This window comes from Hylaeus volcanicus, chromosome 3 (genome assembly GCF_026283585.1).
Source record: "Hylaeus volcanicus isolate JK05 chromosome 3, UHH_iyHylVolc1.0_haploid, whole genome shotgun sequence".
In the NCBI taxonomy this organism is placed as follows: Eukaryota; Metazoa; Arthropoda; class Insecta; order Hymenoptera; family Colletidae; genus Hylaeus; species Hylaeus volcanicus.
Window position 1 is genome coordinate 12,690,703 of NC_071978.1, and position 21,899 is coordinate 12,712,601.

The 21,899-nt window shown below is 39.4% G+C and overlaps 2 protein-coding genes across 4 annotated transcripts in view; one reads left to right on the forward strand and one right to left on the reverse strand.

Annotated features, from left to right (window-relative positions):
- Positions 1 to 21,899, reverse strand: part of LOC128873503 (tudor domain-containing protein 15) — a 232,036-nt gene that overhangs the window by 26,772 nt on the left and 183,365 nt on the right. The window contains exon 1 of one of the 3 annotated variants that reach the window (XM_054117119.1): positions 8,380 to 8,415. The exons of the other annotated variants lie outside the window; for them this stretch is intronic. Coding sequence (XP_053973094.1) covers positions 8,380 to 8,400 — 21 coding nt within the window. The 5' untranslated portion in view covers positions 8,401 to 8,415. Of the gene's footprint in view, positions 1 to 8,379; positions 8,416 to 21,899 lie in introns of those variants that run through there. 3 annotated transcript variants of the gene reach the window in all.
- The window catches only part of LOC128873512 (uncharacterized), an 88,736-nt gene that overhangs the window by 13,688 nt on the left and 53,149 nt on the right, over positions 1 to 21,899 (forward strand). The window lies entirely within an intron of this gene.

Consider the following 21,899-nt stretch of genomic DNA (forward strand, 5'->3'; position numbering starts at 1 on the left):
TGCGATAATGTGATTTCATTTATCACCATTCCTCGAGTAGTAACGCCAGTTGTTCTTCGTCACCTCGATCCCCGATCGAGGGACAGCTGATCCAATTCGCCGGAGTACTCGAGTTATTCGTCGGAACCCTGCAACGTTCTGGCACGTCTCGTTCTCGCGGTCAGGAATACACGTCATCCAAACGTATTTTTCCTTTCACCGTGCGTGTAAACGTCTGCTCTGAATGGAGGCGGCTATACCAACGACACGAAAGTGCGTTCATCCGTGGCGAGTAGGTGAGATCTGGAAACTCGAGGCGCAGAAGGTTGCGCTTCGCGTTATTTGTTATCTCTGGACTAGTTACGCGCGATGGAATGCTAATTTCGCGACTGCACGGCGACGTTACTCGATTTCGTTGGGTCGATGTTAGGATTTTTGAAATCGACGCGTGGAAGCGGCCTGATCATCCCGGAACGAGCGATCGTTGCGATAGTTTCGCTATGCGCTTCTTATATGGCTGCGAGGCTGTACTAGTCACTGGATCTAGGTACTGGAATTCCTAGCTACTTGGAAAAGCTTGGAAAAGTCCTCGAGCAAGGTTCTTGGGTGGGTCTGATCGTTGGTGCAATTTTCTTTGGGCAGAACACTGTGATGACGTTTCTAACACGTTCACTGCCACACTAGTACTCTTGTAAATTTCTACTGTGGTTAGATTTTATTTACAGACTATTGGAAACTACGTAATCAAACATCGTGGTATTTATTTTTTGTGACCATCCAAGTTCAAACATTTCATTCGAATTTATTTTCTTTGACGCTTGCCATTCAAAATTGATTTTTTAAATACTTTAGTGAAGATCACTGTCATCTATACGTATCTCTCGTAAGAGAAGTGTACGTGGCAAATGTTTATTAATCCTTTGAGTGGCAGAGGAAATTTTCATACATAGGTATCCAAGAAATGGCAGACAATTTTAAGCAAAGATGCATGATTGTAAACAAAAATGAGCAGCGATATATCGCTCCTAGGCACTGAAAGGATTAAGAAACTGTCACGAATTTTTTTTCTAATTTTCGGTATTAATTTTCGGTGCGAGTGAGCAACACTCATACAATTCTACACATTTCCTTCTCAAATTTTTACACAAAATTCTTGAAATACGTATCTTCAGAGAAAAGTACCACGAGAGACCGATTCGCAAACAAATGTTACAGCGTTCTGGCCCCTTAAAGGTCACTCTCTAGCAGGTATAGACTCGGAACACCTAATTTTTCCGAAGGAAATAAATCCACGCTAGAAGTTGGCAGAAAACGAGAAATCTGCGTCGGAAGAGAATGGATAAACGATGGCCCCATCGTAGCCGACGTTAGTAATTTCTGGCGGAGTAGATCACGAGCGTGGTAGCGTCGTTTTTCGTTCCATTAGTCGCGCCGAGACGTCGACGTCCAGCTCCTCGGAAGCTTTCCAAAGCCGGAAGGGACCGCGTTACGCTATTTAACGAGATCTAGGAAATAAATCGGGTCGAAAGTTTCCAGCGGTGGTCGGTCTCGTTTTCATAAAACTGGAAATCCCTGTTGGGGCTGCCCATCGATCTGGGCTTATGATCGCGTAACCTTGACTCCATCGAGAAAACGGTTTCGCCGCTCCAGCCTCGCTGGACGACTTTCCGTCGCCCGTGTCGGATCTATTTGCATCGGAAAACGCTCAGGTTCCCGTCTGTCCGCGAAAATCTGGTTCGCGTGTGTTTACGATACAAATGGATTTCGTATTGGCGAACTAAGGAGAATGAATAACCACGTTTGAAAGGTGGTGACGTTCCACTCCACAGATTCGAGAAACATTCGGTCACTGAAGATCCAGGAGGATTTCTGTAACTGTTTATACTGATAATCGAAAGATTAGTGTCAAATGAAACTATACAATTAACAATTCAAGCATTAATGTACCTATAGTGGCTGAGAATATTTATGTAAATTCATATTTCTACAGAGATAAAGTGGTTTTCTTTCGGGAAACCTTCTTTGGTTACTCCAGATCCAGAGGGATTTATGCGACTATTTATACCGATAATCGAAAGATTAGTGTCAAATGAAACTATACAATTGACAATTCGAGGATCAATCTACCTATAATGACTGAGGATGTTTTGTGTAAACTTATTTTTCTACAGAGATAAAGTGGTTTTCTTTCGGGAAACTTTCTTTGGTTACTCCAGATCTAGAGGGATTTATGCGACTATTTATACTGATAAGCGAAAGATTAGTGTCAAATGAAACTATACAATTGACAATTCAAGGATCAATGTACCTATAATGACTGAGGTTGTTTATGTAAACTGTACATAGACAAAGAAATGAAATTTCAACGAAAGTATCTCTCATCTTCTAACCATTGTACTTTCCAAACAAACTCGAATCCAGCGAAACGATGACTTAAACCCCCCCTAATAAAGCGTGGACCAGCCCGTACTCCAATCTGAATAAAATGGCGCGCATGAGTCCCACCGAAATCGACGGCAAAAAGTGTTTTCGCTCTCGTAGTCGCGTCATTCCTTCGCTCGACGAATGAAACAATGTCACCGGGGGACCTATAATGAATGTAATTTAAAGTCGATCCCGTGGATGTGTTCCTTGGGGCAGGCTCGTCGTCTTCGAAACTTCGTTACCTTAGAATGAATATCTTAGTTTGGGCGTGCGTACATGGGCGCAAGTTTCCGCGTCGTGACGAAAATTTTGGAAAGTTTTCACATAATACACAGCGCTCGTAATGTGATTCTGGACGAAATTATTGTTTGCACAGAGACATCGCGTCTGGTTAACGACGTCTTCGTTTCGTCGTTCCTTTGAAAACAGCCGCCCGATGAATCGTCGACGGAATGTTATTTTTCGCGACCGAGCGCGACGACAAAGAGCGAGGTTGGAGGTCGATGTTCCTCGAGCGAACTTGCACGCGACGATCCGCGTAATAATATTGCGACAAGTTTTTTCTCACCCTAAGAATCTGAAGGATTCATTAGCGAATCCTGCGCCCAATGAAGGAGGAATGCGTGCTCAAAGCACACCTTTAATCGTACCGTCAAAGACCCAGGAAGGATCCTGTTAAAAGCCTCGACGTTCTAGCCTTAGGTAGATATTTAATCTTAGATATTTAATCAAAACAACCTGCTCTTGACAAGATTTAATAACACTGGTAATTAACTCCAGCTTGGGTCCAAGCGTTAACAAGTTCCACGTTAAATATGTAACGCGGAGGGCAGATTTACAATTACTGTTGCGAATGTTTTGTGGATCTGCTTTTTCAGAGATCCTAAGGATTTATCGTTCGTCCACAGCTGCATAAAAGGGAGTGTGTTATCTAAAAATAACTCTCTACGGCGGAATTCAATTGATTTTGTTTCTTGGTTTAGCAAAAGAGCTTGGACTAGTTTTTTGGGCCATCCTGTACATCACAGAATGGTACATTTGGGTCAAAATTCGTTCTTCAAGTAGCATACCATACAAGGAATCAACTCAAAAGCGACGTAATTTAAAACATGATTCTTTCGTAACGAAATCCACATCGCGAGCTCTCAATATTGTTTTCAAAATCGTACACTTTGCAGAATTCAATTTTTTAAGGGGTCATCCGTGTGACGGTCGTTTTTTAAAGGTTTTTTCGGAATTTTTTATAGCGAAATGAAAAAACACAGTTTCCAAATTTTTACTATATATTTATTCGACCTTTGACTGTAACTTTGAATTTTTTGGAGCAAAAATATAATGTGGTTCGGGAGATTTATCGCTCGTATGGTACCAATGTAAAAAAAAGGTAGGTGAACGGCATCCATGATACCGGCAGACTGGCTAGTCTGAAATAAGAAAAACAAATTGCATGTTAATCTGTAGATGGATGGTTATCGCCGGAACTAGGATTTTTAACAAATATTGAACAGTTTTTCTTTTTTCATAAATAAGTAGTCGTAAAATATCATGAAATTTTGGGTCTTAATGTTTAAAAGCATATAAAAAATTAAATTTTCAAGATTTTTTAAAAATCCTAGTTCCGGCGATAGCCATCCATCTACAGATTAACATGCAATTTGTTTTTTTTTATTTCAGATTAGCCAGTCTGCCGGAAACATGGACGCCGTTCGCCTACCTTTTTTTTTACATACGAGCGATAAATCTCGTGATCTACATTATATTTTTGCTTAAAAAAATTCAAAGTTACAGTTAAAGACTGAATAAATATATAGTAAAAATTTGAAAGCTCTGTGTTTTCTTATTTCGCTATACAAAATTCCGAAAAAAACCTTATAAACGAACGGCCGTCACATGGGATGACTCCCTTAAGTTTGACACGTTTCAGCGTTAAAATTCCAAGATCTACCTGCTTTTCTTCAGTTTTCTTCTTCGTATTTTTCGCGATACTACGAAAGTATCACCCTATTCGCGTATCAATCATTCTATAGAAAGTTATTTCGAACGCGACGCTTAATGGAAGCGTCAATGAACCCAGAGACGCACAGATCAATGGCATCTTCGTTAATAGAATTTCAGGTACACCCTGTAGAACGAGGCTGCGGCTAGGCGTTTTCCCTCATTGAAAGTTTATCTCAGACTAGTGGTCTAACAGGCGAAAGGCAGATTGCGAATTACTAGGTGCCGAACTAAACGAATCTACGAGATTGTATTTCAATCTTCGCTCGTGGCTGGTCGTCCAACTGAATTTCTTTGAGGCGATCGCTTCTTGATTTATCTTTTTCTCCTCGAGCACGTGGAGGATCGTTGCGCAACGATCGAACAATGAGCAATATCGCGTGGGCGTGGATGCTATGCGATAGGCTTGTTCTGTTGGAAATAATTTTATTCTGATAATAATTCTAATTACCTTGTTTTATAACGAGCGCAGTTCGAAAGAGCATAGTATGGAGCGTTTTAGACTTCATAGTTTAGACCTCGAATTTTATGCATTTATCGCGTACGCTAATTGGCCAACCATATACAATATGTATACGGAATACGTTTCATGAATTAATAGAGTAATATCAATATTTCGATTTGCATAGGTGCATATCTCTCGCATGCGTTTAATATTCCCATTTGCCACAATTTCACGTTTCCTGTTTTATACTAACAGTCGTTTGTAACCACCACTTAAACGTTTCATCAATCTCCAACATTACGAAGAACCAATAAAAATTCTCAAACCCAGTCAAGTAACCAACAAATCCATCCACACCTGAAGTTTAGACATGTTTCACTTGACACTTCCCTTCAAAAAGTATTCTCAAACCCAATCAAGTAACCAACAAAGCTACCTCCAAAATTTAAACAAAGTCCACCTGATACTTTCACCTCCAAAAAAATTCTCAAACCCAACCAAGTAACCAACAAGTCCATCCCTAAAATTTAAATATATTTCATCTAATACTTACCTCCTCCAAAAAATTCTCAAACCCAACCAAGTAACCAACAAAGCTACCTCCAAAATTTAAACAAAGCCCACCTGATACTTCCCCTCCAAAAAATTCTCAAACCCAACCAAGTAACCAATAAGTCCACCCGTAAAATTTAAACATATTTCACCTAATACTTCCTCTCCAAAAAATTCTCATAACAACTCCTGTAATGTTAAAGTTAGTAGACTTTTTTGAATAAAACGTGGCTCAAGGTTCGTAGTGGAGATTTATGAGTTCGAGTGTGTTTTGCAACGATAGTAAGAAACGCGAAGCATTCATGAAACAATCGTTTATGCTCGAGACATCGTCGACGCAACAAGTTCGCCGTTTAATGGACGCTGAACACCTTTAGGCGGCCGCAATGGGGGCCACTCGGCAAGGTAAAAGAAAAATACTTGAAAGGGAAGTTGCGTAGATTATCGCAACGTGTATGTACATCGACGAACAATGAACAATGACTACTGAGAGCGAGTCATTAGTTGACTCGCGGGTCGCTCGGAAAAAGAATGTAACGCTGTATTTTCGCGCGCGTGTTTCCGCTAGGAGAAATCGTCAGAAAGTAGACGTGCACGCACGCAGGCCATTTCCTCTAACCCATTCACGTTCGAGTAATCATTTTTTCATTCCTCTGAATAATAGAAGAAGCGAAACCCTCTTCGAAATACGTTTTTATTTTTTCAATTTCCATCGCAACGAAGAACGGAAGTCTTTGATTGATATTGAAACGTGCTGTTTCGCGACGAATTATGATAATTTCGTAGCAAGTTTCCTCGTTGCGTAACCGTGGCTGAGAATTATCTGTTTAAGGCAGCCAATGAGGAACTGAAGTGCTCTCTAATTTTGGTGTCTCGTTCCTGAATGCGCTATTGTAGTTCTCGTTGAGCAATTTCGCGGGGAATCGATCGTTAATTATTTTAATTCGGTGGTGCGAGATCGTAATTTCCTTGTTTTTTCTCTTTTCGTGGGCAAGATGCTACATACAGAAAATGAAGGATCGATTTAAATTAATTTAATCTTTGTTTAACAAATCGGAATGTATTTTCTCGTATTAGAAATGAATACTATAACAAGCATACTTCGTAAATACTCTTTTGCACTATATATGTTGTAATACTTATTGAACTGTCTGTCCTTGTAGTCTCCCGTAGATGAGAGTACATTGCTCGCAATCGTTGTAGTTTAAAGGAAAGCGAAACGATCGATCTGTTTCTTAAATTAAAGATTAAATCGACGCGTCAGTGCATGCAAATTCTTACGCGTCGAGTCAAAGGTACGCGAACCCTCGCCGTCCTAGATTAAGTTACCTGGCTCTTCAAAGGCTACGATTTTTTCCTTAATTGGAAAAGTTTTCTAATAGTTTCCACCACAATTTACTACGAGCCCCTTTAATCTGTTAGTATAGATCGATCCACGGTTTTTCTTTGAAAACGAAGCTACACGTGTACAAAATTCTGCCACTTGAATTGATTCCAATAAAATATAAATTGTTTATTTATGCACTTCGGAACGGGGCTATTATTCTGCAGCAATTGTGAACCTGGTCTGAATAAAATATTTATATTATGTTTTATATACGAAATGGAGTATCTTTGATGCACAGTACATCTTAAAAGTATTTCAAGGGTCTGAATAAAATATTTATATTATGTTTTATATACGAGATGGAGTATATTTTATATACAGTACTTCTTAAAAATATTTCAAGGGTCTGAATAAAATATTTATATTGTGTTTTATATACGAGATGAAGTATCTTCTATACACAGTTCTTCTTGACAGTATTTCAAGAGTCTGAATAAAATATTTATATTATGTTTCACATAAAAGATGAAGTTATCTTCTTTTGTATCGTGAGTGATATATGTACAGTATTCGATATACATTTCTCAAGAGTATTTGTATTAACCCTTTGCACTCCAGGCCTTTCTTTCTGGTATCCTTTAGCAACTTGAGATGCTTTCTTAGCATTCTATTGACTTCGAAAAAAGGAGAATCCTAATTTGAGATTTGAGAGTCAGGTCACCTTTGGCTTAACGACAATTATTTTATTGACACTTCGAGTTCCAAAGAAATTAAACCTAAAGAAAACCTAGTAGTGACTGGTCACCTCTCGAGTGCAAAGGGTTAACTATAACAATTTGCATAGCAAGTACAAAGAAAACGATCGAAGATATTGAATCCAATAGCATCTGACTCGAGTAACTTTAAAATTCGATTTCCTGCCAAACGAAGCTCCTCACTAAAAAACTTTGTTCCATATTTTCGTCTCGTTTTAACTCCAAAAATCATCCCCTAAACCCTCCCATGCATTCCTACTCAGCCCGCCTAACGAAATAAGCCGGGTCTCGGACGCGACTGAAGACGCGAGCTGAAAAGCACCAGGAAACGAGTAAAGTGATCGAATTCGGGTAATCACGAGCAAAAACGTTTCCCCAAGACGTTTTCGCGAACGCATGCACGTGTTCCCTATGGCGGATAATCTCGTTGATCCTCGCTGGCTCAGAAATTCGTCAGCTACGGCGACGATTAAATTGTCGACGAAAGAGTCCGAGAAAGAAAAGCTGCGAGGACGGAAAATATGTTCAACGCGAAGTGCAAAAACTGTTAGGGAGAACACGCTCGAACACGGTTTAAACTGTCCGTTAATCTGCTAATTGTTTTAATTAACTACTTTCTCGATGAAATGTGTTCATCTCGGTCTGTTCCACACATGCTCTTTAATAGATAAGAAACGTGCGCGATTAATTCGGGACGAAGTCAGTCCTACACGAAGGTTCATGAACATTTTCAACATTTCATATTTACATTACGTTTCACATGAAAGCGTCTTCTCATAATGAAAAGTATTTTTCAAGAGTATTTCTATTTATTCTAAAAATCATTCATAGCAAGTATAAATAAAATAATTGAAAAATGTTGAATACAGTGGCACCTTATTCGAGGAATGTTACACACTTACCTTACTAGGGGTTGAAATCATTTTGAGTTCTCTTACCTGAAACAAAAAGATAAAGAAAGTTAGTAAAGGTCGCGGAAACTGTATACTAATTGACGTTGAAATAAAATTTGTATCGCATCGAGCAGTGTCGAGTAATTCAGTTAGCCAGACAATATTTCCACGCAAACGTGACCTGTTCCAAGTATCAGAATCCATTTTCCGCGCTCCCACGGACACCATAATCGAGGTGTGTTTAAACGTGAAGGCGCTGAGCTTGGTTTTCGGGGCGAATGTAAGCTAGCACGGTCAGGAAAGAACGACGAAAATTATTTGAAGCCGAGGGAAGGCGTTTGCACGTATCCAGGATGTCGTGGATAGAGAGAAACGTCGAATTTTAAAGGCTTGTATGGCGCACGTGACTGGTCAGACGGTGTCGGAGTTAACGTTATTTCGTGAAACGCATGGTTCGTTCTGGTTAGCCCCGACTGTTTGTTTTTATCGTTCCGAAGTATCGTCCTTTATATTGTGGTCTGTACGTAGCAAACCTAGCTTAGGACCAAAGTCACGTGCTGGCAATACAGACAAGTGTGTACCGTGCACGGGGAACCGGCGAAACTGATGATCGACGAGTGGACGAGTTCCTATCTGAGTAGGATCTCTAACTTCGTTTCGAATCTCTTGGCGAAAACGGAGTCCCCGTTTTTCTCGTGAAATTTTCCTCGTCTAATTACTCCACGTGATCAGGCTTAAACAGGAGGAGGTTTTATTAAAAAAATAATAAAAACAATTCAATGACCGATCTAGAGCCTGTAGAGTGAATATCAGATCATCGTACCAATTGTTTATATTTTTGTTTGGTCGCTATGAGTATTATCATTGATTTGTTAACTTTCTAAAGATAATTTATGTACTTTTGCATACCTGGTATAAAGTATAGATCAAAAGCAACATTTCAAAACCATTCTGACCGTCACTAAGAAATTATCAAGAATTCTAGGATTCGCGCCACCGTTCATACCTCGTTTTATTAGATTGTTTGTTAACTTTCTCAAGATTGTTTATTTAGTTCTGTACTCCTTACACAAAATTTCTCACAATTTTCATTGGTATTGAATGATTATCAAGGATTTCAGTTTTAACTACATGTTACGTCGTTAGAAATATTCGCTTTATTCTATTGTTTATTAACTTTTTGCATATAAATAATGGACCTTGATACTCGTGGAAGATAGTATAGATTATTAGCAACAATCAAGAACCGTTGTTGATACTATTTCGATTGAAATTAAATAGTTATAAACGTTTTTCGGCGATTAGTAGGGGCAAAATATAAATTTTGCGCCAGTGGCGCCATCCAGCGGTTGGATCAGGGAAGCTCCGGATGAGTAATAGGATAACAGAACGCTAGTGGAGGTCTACGCTTGAAATTGTGCGAGAGAGAAAGATACACCGTGCGAGAAGGATAGAGAGCGCCGACGCTGGAAACAGCAGTGCGCATGCGCAGAGTACAGTCATTTGTTTATCGATTGTTTATCGATTATTCACAAATAATTCATGAACTTTTGCGCACTTGAATTAAAGCTTAGGCTTCTAGGAATCTTCTCCTATAAGTGGATTGTATCGGTATGCACTATTTGAATAGTTAGAAACAATTTAAAACAACCGTAGTTCCAAAGTAGTTCTGACTACGCCACCGGTCATTGCAATTATCGTTAATTAATCAATATTCGGGACATATTTGATGCAGTTTGGCACTCGTAGAAGGTAGCTTAGATCCTTGGCAACATTCAAGGACCGTTTTCGTTACGATTTTAGTTGGTATTAACGAGTTCTCAACGAATTTCGCGTCAAGGACACGTTCCAGCTTTCGCCAACGCTCGACGTACTCGCGCAACGTTTCCAAAAATTGTTCATAACTATTTCGATTCAATCAAAATCTTATCGAAAACGGTCTTTGAATGTCGTCAAGGATCCCAACTACTTTCCACGAGTGTCAGAGTGCAGAAATAATATGCAGAATATTGATTAATTAACGATTATTGCGATGACAAGTGGTGGAGTCAGAACTATGTCAGAAGTACGGTTGCCTTAAATTGTTTCTAACTATTTAAATAGTGCATAAGGATTCGATTCACATACACGAGAAGATTCCTGAAAGCCTAAGCTTTAATTCGAGTGCCCAAAATTTCATAACTTATTTGTAATTAATCGATAAACAATCGATGAACAAATGACTGTACTCTGCGCATGCGCACTGCCGTTTCCAGCGTCGGCGCTCTCTATCCTTTTCTCACGGTATATCTTTCTCTCTCGCACAATTTCAAGCGTAGACCTCCATTAGCGTTCTGTTATCCTATTACTGAGTCGGAGCTTCCCTGATCCAATCGCTAGATGGCGCCACCTATGTTTGCAATTGTGCGAGAGAGAAAGATATACCGTGCGAGGAGGATAGAGAGCACCGGCGCTCTCTGTCCTTCTCGCACGGTATATCTTTCTCCCTCACACAGTTTCAAGCGTAGACCTCCACTAGCGTTTTGTTATCCTATTACTCAACCGGAGCTTCCCTGATCCAACCGCTAGATGGCACCACTGGCGCCAAATTTAAATTTTGCACCTACTAATCGCTGAAAAACGTTTATAACTATTTAATTTCAATCGAAATCGTATCAACAACGGTTCTTGAATGTTGCTAATGATCTATACTATCTTCCACGAGTACCAAGGTCCATTATTTATATGCATAAAGTTAATAAACAATACAATAAAGCGAATATTTCTAACGAAGTAACGTGTAGCCAAGACTAAAATCCTCAATGATCGTCTAATAAAAATCGAGATCGTAATAGAAATTTGTCTAGAATGTTGCAAGGATCTATACTATCCTTCACGAGTCGTAAAAATTAATAATTCATTTATAGAATGTAACAAACAATCGAGCAAAGCGATAATTCTCACTGAAATCCTTGACGATTGCTTAATGACTATAAAATTCGTGACAAGAATGGTCCTTGAGAGTTACTATCGTTCTGTGTACTACTATACTACTACTTACCATCAATGGACAAACCAATTAATCATTAACTAATTATGAAGGATTCTCGGTAAAAGGAATCGCGTTATCGACGCTTTATTCGATTGTTCGATAACATCTCTCGTTCGTTAATAACAATCGGATATTGAGCATAGATTATTAGCAACGTTCAAGAAACATTTTTGCAAAAGTCTGCATCGAAGCTGATTAATTACGAATAGCTGTACACAAGACATTAATACCGTTTGATAACTCTTGTCGGGAGGAGGGTATTACCGTAAACTGCATTTAGCGATGTTTGAAAATTATTTTCATATGGATTTCGTAGTAAATTGCAGCAAATGAAATGTGCGCGGTATGAAAGGTGCTTTCAGGAAATCTCGGTGAATTATTCAACTCGTTTTATTCAAAATTGGTAGTTAATGACTTTTGACAGCGCTGCGACAAATTCGAGTCGTAAATACTCCTATACGAACGCAGTTACCAGCGTGTGTAAAAATTTTGTATGAAATCTTTATCTATTCCCAAATTTTTCACGAACGACACAAACCTTCTGCGTTACATCAAAGAACGTAAATCATATATTTTTAATTACGAATCCTGAGAAAACCCTGCTGCCAGTTAAAAGAAACTAAATGCTTTCGTGTGAAAAGATTCTAACGATCTTGGACATCTGAAACATTTGTTTCCTTGTGACTCGATGGGTTTATTTTAATATTAAACAGATGATAAATTAACCAAGAATCCCCTTTCCCAAATTTTTATTCACGACGAGCTGCAAACACACCCGTCTAGAATTTTATTCGAGGAGCATACGCGTCTGGGAATTGTAGGAAAACGAAACAAGAGCCACGTTCCATAAAAGTAAGTTTTCATGAACGTGATGGAACATTAGGAAATTGGAGAACGTGCGTTGAGGCGGGTTCGACCTTTAGTTACCAGAGGAATTGTAATTTTGTAGCTCGAACTTTGACAGTAGCTACTTACAAGTTAGTGTGCGTTATATATAGGTGTACAATGCTCCCCTGTGCTCGGAGTTCGCGATACGAAGGGTATTATCGTACGACACCCGAACTCGATAATTGGCTACTAACAACGCAATGCATTAGTTTCTGTCTTTAGGCGCTTATACGTACAAATTCTGGTAACGAACGTTAATTCAATTCCCAGTTATAGTTTGTGTACAGAGCCGGCCAGCAGCAAAGATACGCGAAATGAAAAGTTGCAAGTTTGATATAAGGACGGGAGGAAGAGGCCACGATCAACAAATAAATCTATAGTTAAACAAACTGCTCGATTCGATTTCCTATCCGTGGAAAGAAAACGTATTTTCATCCAGGTTCTCTTGTTTACTTCTGCTCGGGATCTTTCGCATTATTCGGCTTGGTCTTTAAGAATTTCAGGAACTGGTTCGACGAAACGCTCGAAAGAATATGTTTAGTACTTTCCACGCGATAGATTGTTTAAATTTAAATTCGTATCGAGTCGAAAATCGATTTCGAATTTCATGAATATTAATTGGAACCGCTGAGAAATATTTACACTTTTTCGGTTTGATTGACTTTTATTTGAAACATATTTGGACAATTGTTTTGTACATATCAAAAGTTACAAACAAATGTACACGAGGTATGATTAACCAACGCGGCTGGGATGCATGGGAGAATTGTAAAATGAATGGGAAATGAGGGATGAGGGAAAATGGATTACCTATAATCAGACACGTTTCGCGACCAATATTGCAGGTGGTATAACGCTCTGTAATTTTGAAACGTCGATTGCTTTCAAAATATTTATTATTGCTAATCCTATAAAATTACGGAGAATGTGAAAGTATTCCAATTAATGCGATGTAAATATTATATAATATTAGCTGAACTGGTCTTATTCTGTGTCATCCGCGTTCGGAGATGTACAATAATTAGTTATAAAAATTTGAATATTTATAGAAATAAAGTTCACGGAGACCTAATAGTGCTGTATCTTACAGTTGACTTTTTTATATTTAAGCAACGATACAGATCTTAATGATACAAGTTGATATAATAACGAGTGAGATGAAAATTTAAATTCAATAACTTTTAAAGGCTAAAAGATTCTTATAGGTATATAGGTCGATTATTATAAAGGTATGTAGGTACAGAGGTAGGTTATTATGAAGGTATCTAGGTACATAGGCAGACTATTATAAAGGGTATGTATGTACATATGTAGATTATTATAAAGGTATGTAGGTACATAGGTAGACTATCATAAAGGGTATGTAGGTATATTATTATACTGCAGGTATTAATATCTCGATGGTCAGCATTTGATAACATTAAGTAATCAAATATCGAATTGTCTACTCACGATGATTAGTTATTTAGAACGCAGTTGTTCAAGAAAATTGAACTGATTTCACTATCATACAGAGTTCATTTTAATCATAGATGTAAAAAGGTTTCAATGAAAACGGAAGTAATAATTTATTTATATATCATGTAATATATCAAACTATAAGAACTTAAATCGCACGAAATTGTTCTTTGAAGGTTTAAAAACAAAAAGACGCCATGCTGACCTTTTTAACTGAGACAGGCATAGTTGCAATATCACGATGGCCGAATTATGGTGGGAACGTGGGCCTTGAGAATTACCAACTCATCTTCGAACCAGTCCGCGCAATTAATCTGAGCATGACGCGATCATAGAAGGCCCATAAGCGATACTCAATCCTTTCTTTTCGCGAAGGAGATTTATGATTGCGAAAACTTGCCTGGAGGTAGATTCGTTAAAGATTTAATCGAGCAAGAGTTGCACAATTCATTTTTTTTTTTTTTTTTTTTTTTTTTTTTGGACACAATGCAGACGCAGACAAGTTATTGTTAATGTGTCATCTCGGCATAAGAATCATCGACGAGATTGAAACGAATGATAACGATATCGCGATGAAATATCTAGGATTCTTATTAAATTTCTATTCAAATATATTTTTAAATTGCATAGAATGTTACGCGTTTCCGAATACAATTTGATGGGAATTAGGAGACGGCTACATACATTGGAAAAATTAATGACTGTCGTAAAATTGCACAAGAGATACCAAAAGGCAGGGAAGTTACTAAACGTTTTCTTATATACGAAGATCTAAAAGTACACTGAACGCGCAGGAAGTGGCTTATTGTATCACAAATAATTATTCAATTAATCGAAAAGGAAACCTTTCACTGTTCGCGAGGAGAAAGGGTGAAATTGTTGTTTTGTATTCTTAGGGAAATAGAACGCCGCAAGGAAACGATTATAAAATGAATCGAAGTTTAATATCCTGCAGAGATAAATTTCTCGAAGAGAAATTGGAAACAATAAGTAAGCAAGCAGCAAATTAAAGACTTTCTGAAAGGGGAAATGATACAGCTATTAAAATAATATTAAAAGAAATATTAATGTACAAGAATGCTTGAGAATCTTAAGGAAACAGATGGACCATACAGTCTTGAAACAATATTCATCGTACATTCTCTAATCGCACGTAAATTTACAATTCGAAGCTCTTGGAAAGTCATGAATTTTAATTCCAATATCGTTACAGCTGAAAAATAATGTTATTAAAATGCAAAATTGAAGTCAAAGGGGTTTTCGTGTTTCTGGAAAATATTCTTTCGGAATTTCTAATATGTCGGCTGGCTCTCGATACATCGTACGCGGTGCTATGGCTCTCGATTCAGCTGCTCCCACGTGTTTACATTCCCTTGTGGAGGTAAGTGGTGGCAAGCATCCTGGGGCTACGTTTATTCCAACGCTTGAATCCGAAGCTACGGATTGTGTCGAGGTTGTGGAAAGCTGCATTATCCAGAACAATACGATTAAAGCGAACGCCAGACGGGAGACACGCGTTTGCGATACCTCGACGTTATTCAGGCTGTTTCGTTACATCCGTTTTCATTGAAACTTTCCACGGGCCGGTTGGATGTCATAGGATGCTCGGAATCCTCGAAACACGTGGACTGGGATCTGGGAAAATTGAAAAATATTTTTAAAGAAGGATAACTTTGGAGCATGTAATTATACCTGGTTAAAAGAACCTTATTTTTGCAATTGTTTTAGAATTTAAATGTTGCGTGTAATTTATAAATTTGTCTATTAGAAAAGCTCACTTCTTAGTTACAAGAGTGTGAATAATTATTATAGGTAGGTGGACTAGGTCATGTCGAAATTAAAATTATTTTCAACGAAATGAAGTATTCAGAAAGATTTGCGTCTGCCCCTGACGAATCTCCCAAGCTGACTGGTCAGTTAGCAAAGTGTGAATAATTATCGTAAGCCCGTTAATAAGCCTGGAACATTAATTTCAAGGGATTCGATTCGTCGCTCGCACAGATAAAACGGGCAGGAGGAGAATCAAGAGTGCATGGAGCCGCGCAACTTTTAATTTAAAGTTCGTGCTCGACGTTTATTTGAGTTCTGTCGTAAAAGTTGATTTATCGCGTCCCGTCGTCGGTAATATTAATTCCGTGGGCTTGGCGCGAGCGCTCGTTACACGTACTTCACTTTTATGGGATTAATAAGAACATCATCCGCGGCAACTAGCTGCGAGAACTTAATTGGATCAGAGAAAAAACAGAATCAGAGTCGAAAGTGTTGAACGGTAAATGGTAGAAAATAATTTGAGCCATTAAAAATGCAGAAACAGAAAAGAATAATCCTGTTTCACCTGGAAACTTTTATATTCAGAAATCTTATATTCATCCTCGGATTTAAATTCAATTGGTAAGTCGAATAAATTGTCTACAAATTAATCGAATGTAGATGTCTTTTAATTAAAAGAAAAGAAACGTGAGAAACCGTCACAAAGAGAAGATTCAGAAAGAAAATCGCTTTTCGTACAGGGAAAGGAAATAATTTGAGGGATTAAAAATGCAGAAACAGAAAAGAATAATCCTGTTCAGAAACAAAGAAGAATAAACCTGGAAACTTTTATATTCAGAAATTTCATATTTATCCTTAGATTTAAATTCACTTGGTAAGTCGAATAAATTGTCTACAAATTAATGGAACGTGGATGTCTTTTACTTAAAAGAAAAGAAATACGGAAATCTTGCACAAAGAGAAGATTAAGAAACAACTCGCTTTCCGTACAAGGAAAGATTGAGGATTTATCATGGGATTGATTCTTTTTTCCCTAGACGAGGGAACGTATAAGAAATGCACGCATTATCGAATGCAAATTATAAAATCCTTTTATCCCCGAGTTACAATACCGTTCGATACCGCTGCAGCGATGAAAAAGAGGCAAGCGCGACGAGAGAAGAGCAGAATTTTAAATACAATCGCCTCCCGATACAATATTAGAGGCGTTGGCTAGTGTGCCGCTGAATGTCGCGCATCCCAGCGCGGAAAAATCGCGTTTCAATGAATAAAACCGTCATATTTCGACTAGTAAGCGCAAAATGTCATTGTGTGTCGCGTCGACACAGGATCAGACCGTAAAAAGAACAATAATGAACCGCGCTGGGGAATACTGGATTACTTTTCCAACGGTACAACTGGACGGTTTTTAGCTTTCGTTGATCGAAATCGCATCAACTTGATTGAATTTCACCGTGTAGAATATTAATTTCATTTCCATCATATCTTTGTGTAGTTTTCGGGACGAATCTGAGAATTTCTGTGGGTTTTTGAGTCAACAGGTTCTTAAAATTGAAAATTAGTAAAATGTTGCGACGACAACGAAAAATAATTACTATCCGATTTATTATTTTATTTTTATTCAACTGTTATTTGAGACGGATTCCTCGTTGGAAAATACTGTCACCGAGCGTTAAAAATATAACGGTGACATTTCAGACTGGTGCACCGGAGAATAAAGGCGCATGTGGATCTCTGTGTTTCCGTCTGCAGGTGCAGAGTAATGCATACTGAAAGTACGACGTATAGGTACAAAGTCGCATTCATTCGTGCATCTTTCCCCGTTTATCTCTTCGTTTTCCGCGTTTCCCCTCCCTTTATGCGCCGCGAAACCTCTCTGTCTCGCGATTGGTTCTCTCGTTTCTCTCTTTCGCAATCTACATAGTTTATACAAAATTACCAGATCTTGGAGAAGCACTCTGTGACACGCATGAGGGTATATCGTGTTCCGTCATTCGCAACGCAGGAAAACGTAACTACAGATTCCAATACTAGCAAACATCGGGCAACTTTAATCATTTCTTGGGCCGTGTAAACAATGTGGAATCAACGTGTAAATGCTTTAAAATAGGAGTATAATTATCTTATCTTGCTGAGTTTATCTGTTATTTTTAATTTTCTACCGATGAACGCACTATGTGTTCAGAGGTTTAATTTATTTGAATAAACTTCATCGAGCGATAAGACTGAGATTTCTGTAGATGGTGGACGTTTCTTTTAATTATAAACGTCCCGTTACTAGGAAAGCGAGACTGCGGAGAGAAGCTTCTCATCGATAAGTTCCAGGACAAGTCGAGCACGGCGGACCTAACTCTCTTGCTTATAGACGATGAAAGCGTCGTACGTGTGCCAAGGGTTTTATAGTATTAACTGAAATTGCAAGAGTCACCGTAAACTACAGAGCTTTAGTAGGCGGACCCGCGATGTACCTACAGGGTGGCGCGCTGGAAAATCACCCTCCCGGACTTTTCCGTCGGGGTCGGTTAACTTTACGACTTTATCTCGTCCCTGCGATGTCTGTACTGTAACCGCGTTAGGTTAATATTCCTGAATCTCGCTCGGTCGTACGGTCTTCACGACTCTTTCGTATCGATGGCGAACGAGGTATTATTCGTTACGAATTATTACTAGATACTTTGGACAGATAGATGGATAGATAATTTATTCCTTGTAATGTTTGCGTAAGGAAGATCTTTGGCTTACACCACGTCATTTACGAAAAAAAGGAAGGCGAGAGCTGTAAGGCGCCAGGCAGTGGAGCGTAGGGGAATCGGAGTGCCCGTAGTCAGACACCCAAACAGTTGATGAATAAGAAGAACCATAGGTACCGGAATTTAGTAACACGAGCGATATTTAAACAATTTTTTAACCCCAGAACGTTTGAATACTCGAGGATGATTATTGTTTATCTCGACGTGTTTAATAACAACATCTGCATTTATTGGCACTTCCTGTCTCTTTGATAATCAAATTACCAAGTGTACACTAAATAAACTCATGCATTTCTAGATTCCTTTAGTGACAATTATTGATATGGAAAACTCATTATAATGATAGATTGATATACTTCTTCCTCTTCTAATTTCAAAAATATTCCGTTTCCTTCCCTCCCAACATAAAATCCTTTGCTCTCCTTTTCACACTTAAATTACCATATAAGTAAATTTGACTCATGCATTTCTAGGTTCCTTTAGTAACAATTACCGATATAGAGAATCAATTATAGTGGTAGATTGTTGTGCTCCTCCCCCTTTTAATTTCAGAAACATTCTGTCCCCTCTTCTCACAACATAGAATCCCTGACATCTGTTACATCCCAAAACATTCCAACCAATTTTAATTTCAAAAACATTCTGCCCCCTCCTTTCGCAACATAAAATCCTCCCCAAAATGTTCCAGTAAAAGCTTGTCTTCAGGACAACACAGCCTTTTTCTTCTCCAATCGCACCTAATCGCTCAATTTCTTACGCCAAGCTGTCCCCAAACAACCCTTACCCACCCCGCCACTCTTATTCGCGAGGAAAACGATCATATTTCACTCTGAGACAGAGTCTAGTCGCTCTGCTTGAGCGAATTTCGTGTATCGCTCTCGGGACGCTCGCGGAACACGGCCCGTGGATCGCGTCAGTTTCTCGAATCACCCTGTACATTTAGTTGTATCTGGGCGAGCGATTGAATGCGAATGGGCCAGCCAGAAACGTGAGTATCCCTGACGTCGGCGAGCAGCCGGGCTTTTTCCAGTGACGAGAGGGATCAGGGGGACGCGCGACAGTAAAATCGAAATTGTCAGAGCTGCCGCTTTAGTTTTAGAGCCCTGGGTTACTGCCGTCGGCCCGTCCCCTCTCGCCCAGCCACCCCCGCGCCTCGTCCTGTCCCCCAGGATACCGCGTCGCCTCCGTCAAAATCGGTCTCGCAGTCGTAGAACCGTCCGTTCTCGTTTCACCCTTGCGTATCCGCCCTTTTCTTCGAGCTCGCGAGTAATAAGTACCCCGGCTAGCGTGGATTCGTAGAATTCAATCAGGGAGCCGCGACGAAAGGCGACCCCACGGATCGATCGGTGCGCGCACCGTTCGTTTAATTTTTACAACTTTTGACGGCGCTGTAGCCGTGCCGTTTCGCTTTATAACCTGGACTTTATCGTCGAGAAATTTCAATGCGACGGAATCTTAAAACGATCTCCGCGGGTTAATCTATTCTCGATGCGGGAGAGCGTAAGATATCTGGACGGATAGCGGAAGCTAAGTAAGAGATAACGAGGAGAACTGAAGCTGGGCCGATTCTACGTGCAAAAATCTGTCGAAAATGTGCAGTAGGGATTTTTGTATCGGCAGTCGGTTTTGAGGAAATCGGGGTTGAAGTTTCCTTGGGGCACGGCGGTGATTACGTCGGGTAAATCAAGTAGAGGGAGCGAGTAATGGTCAGACACGCACCAGAGAAACCTTTAACACGTGGATATTGCCACGCTAATTTTTGTGAAAATTTGTACGAGGTTAAAATTTTGCTTTAAAATAATTGGAAGTACATAGTCTAAGATTTGTCAAAGTATTTGTTGTTATAACCGTGTCAGAACTCAGGAACCTTACCCAGATTTATTTTCTTTAACATCTCATCCTCGGAATAAAAGATTTTTAAATTCCTACCGAAAAGTCATGTATTAAATTCAATTTTCACAAAAACGGAGCCTCCTAAGAAAAAATTGCATTCCACGTTTTCGATTCATTAGATTCTGCCATCTACCACAGATCGATAATCGATTGGCTCGGTTACTCGATCACTTTAAAATGAACATTACACTGAACATTGCCAAAAGCTCGTGTAACGCGAGTGCCAAGCTCCCTGGAAATGTGAAAATTTAATTGAACTCGAAACATCGAAGAACTTCCAGGACAAGCCGCGACTAATTGTCCCGCAAACCACCCCCCGTAAAATTGGAACCTTTTACGTAGCACGGTATCGACAGGTTTGAGAGTTTTAAAGGTGGTTATTAGAGCCCTTCCGCTGTTTTCGCGTGGGACCGGTGTAAACGCCTAACTTTGTAACGTTGCGAAACTAATTGCGGAACATGCTCGTGCGTTAAACTGTTATCAACCTGCATCCACTGTGCTCCTCTGCGAGAGGATACTTAATTACTTCTACGAGCAATTAAGTTGCTCAGTGTTTATGCACCGTTGAGACCAAAACAAACTTCACGGGGTGACTAATGAAGATATTTAAGATAAAATAAGCTCGGTCTCGGCGAGGATGATTAGAATGTTTTGGCTACTTTTGTAACTTCTACGGAGTTAACGAATCCATAGATGATTAGATCCTACAACGTTAGAAATCGAGCCAAGCGAGATATCGCGCGGTATTGCAGGTGGATAATTAAGGGAGGAACTTTTGGAGGCCTCTCTCGGTTAATATCGAACCTATCGAAAATTCGTGCGAAATAAAAGAGTTTGCAAATTCAATTTCCAATAACTTTTATTAGCCGCATATTTATCGTAGAAGCAATAATAAGCGAGGTATGCTGCGTTCTACGCGGCTATAGATATACATACATATACTTCCTATTCCAGAGAGGAATTTCCTCGTGTCATTCAGAATTTAAATGAACCTATTCCCAGGGATACGTTTAAAGATCGACCTCTACGAGCGAAACGGCTAGAACCATAGTTTATTTATAGAGATTACTCAGCCAGAGCGTAGATCCGAGGGTGTTCATGAATTCAAATGAGCAAACGCGCGTTACGATAGCATGTCGATCTGGATTACAAAGTATTCGGCAACGAGGTCAATGTCGTGCGAGTGTTTTCTCGTTCTTTCAGCACTCGAGCCAGCAGCGGTGGCCATTATGCAATCCCGTATAATGCGGCCGTATAATAGAAGCAGCCTGGTCGGAGACAAACTCGAACTGGAGAGTCGGTGACCCATACTCGTTGGGTTCGAGTTCATGGAGCTCGATAAATCCGCGTTTTTCACGCTTTTCCGCGTGCCTCCCGGCTCTTTGTTCGTTAAATTCTATTGCATTTAACGGACCGATGGTCTTACGTGCTCGATTAAAACAGGAACCAACAAACTTGAAACGACGAAACAATGGAGACCGTTGGGGGGTGATTGTAACACTCGCTGAGCACGAGGAATTAGCCTGGTTTGACTGGATTAACACTTACAACGCGTTTTCAGGCTCGATCGAACGGCTCTATATTGTGCAAACGGTTGGTAAATATTTTGGTTTAATTATAGACTGGCAAAGGTGTAGACTGCGCGTCAGAAGTACACCAACACTTGGATTTTGGAGGTTTCGATGTATCAAGACAATTTTGCAATTAAACCAATAATACTATACTGTTTTAAGACACTG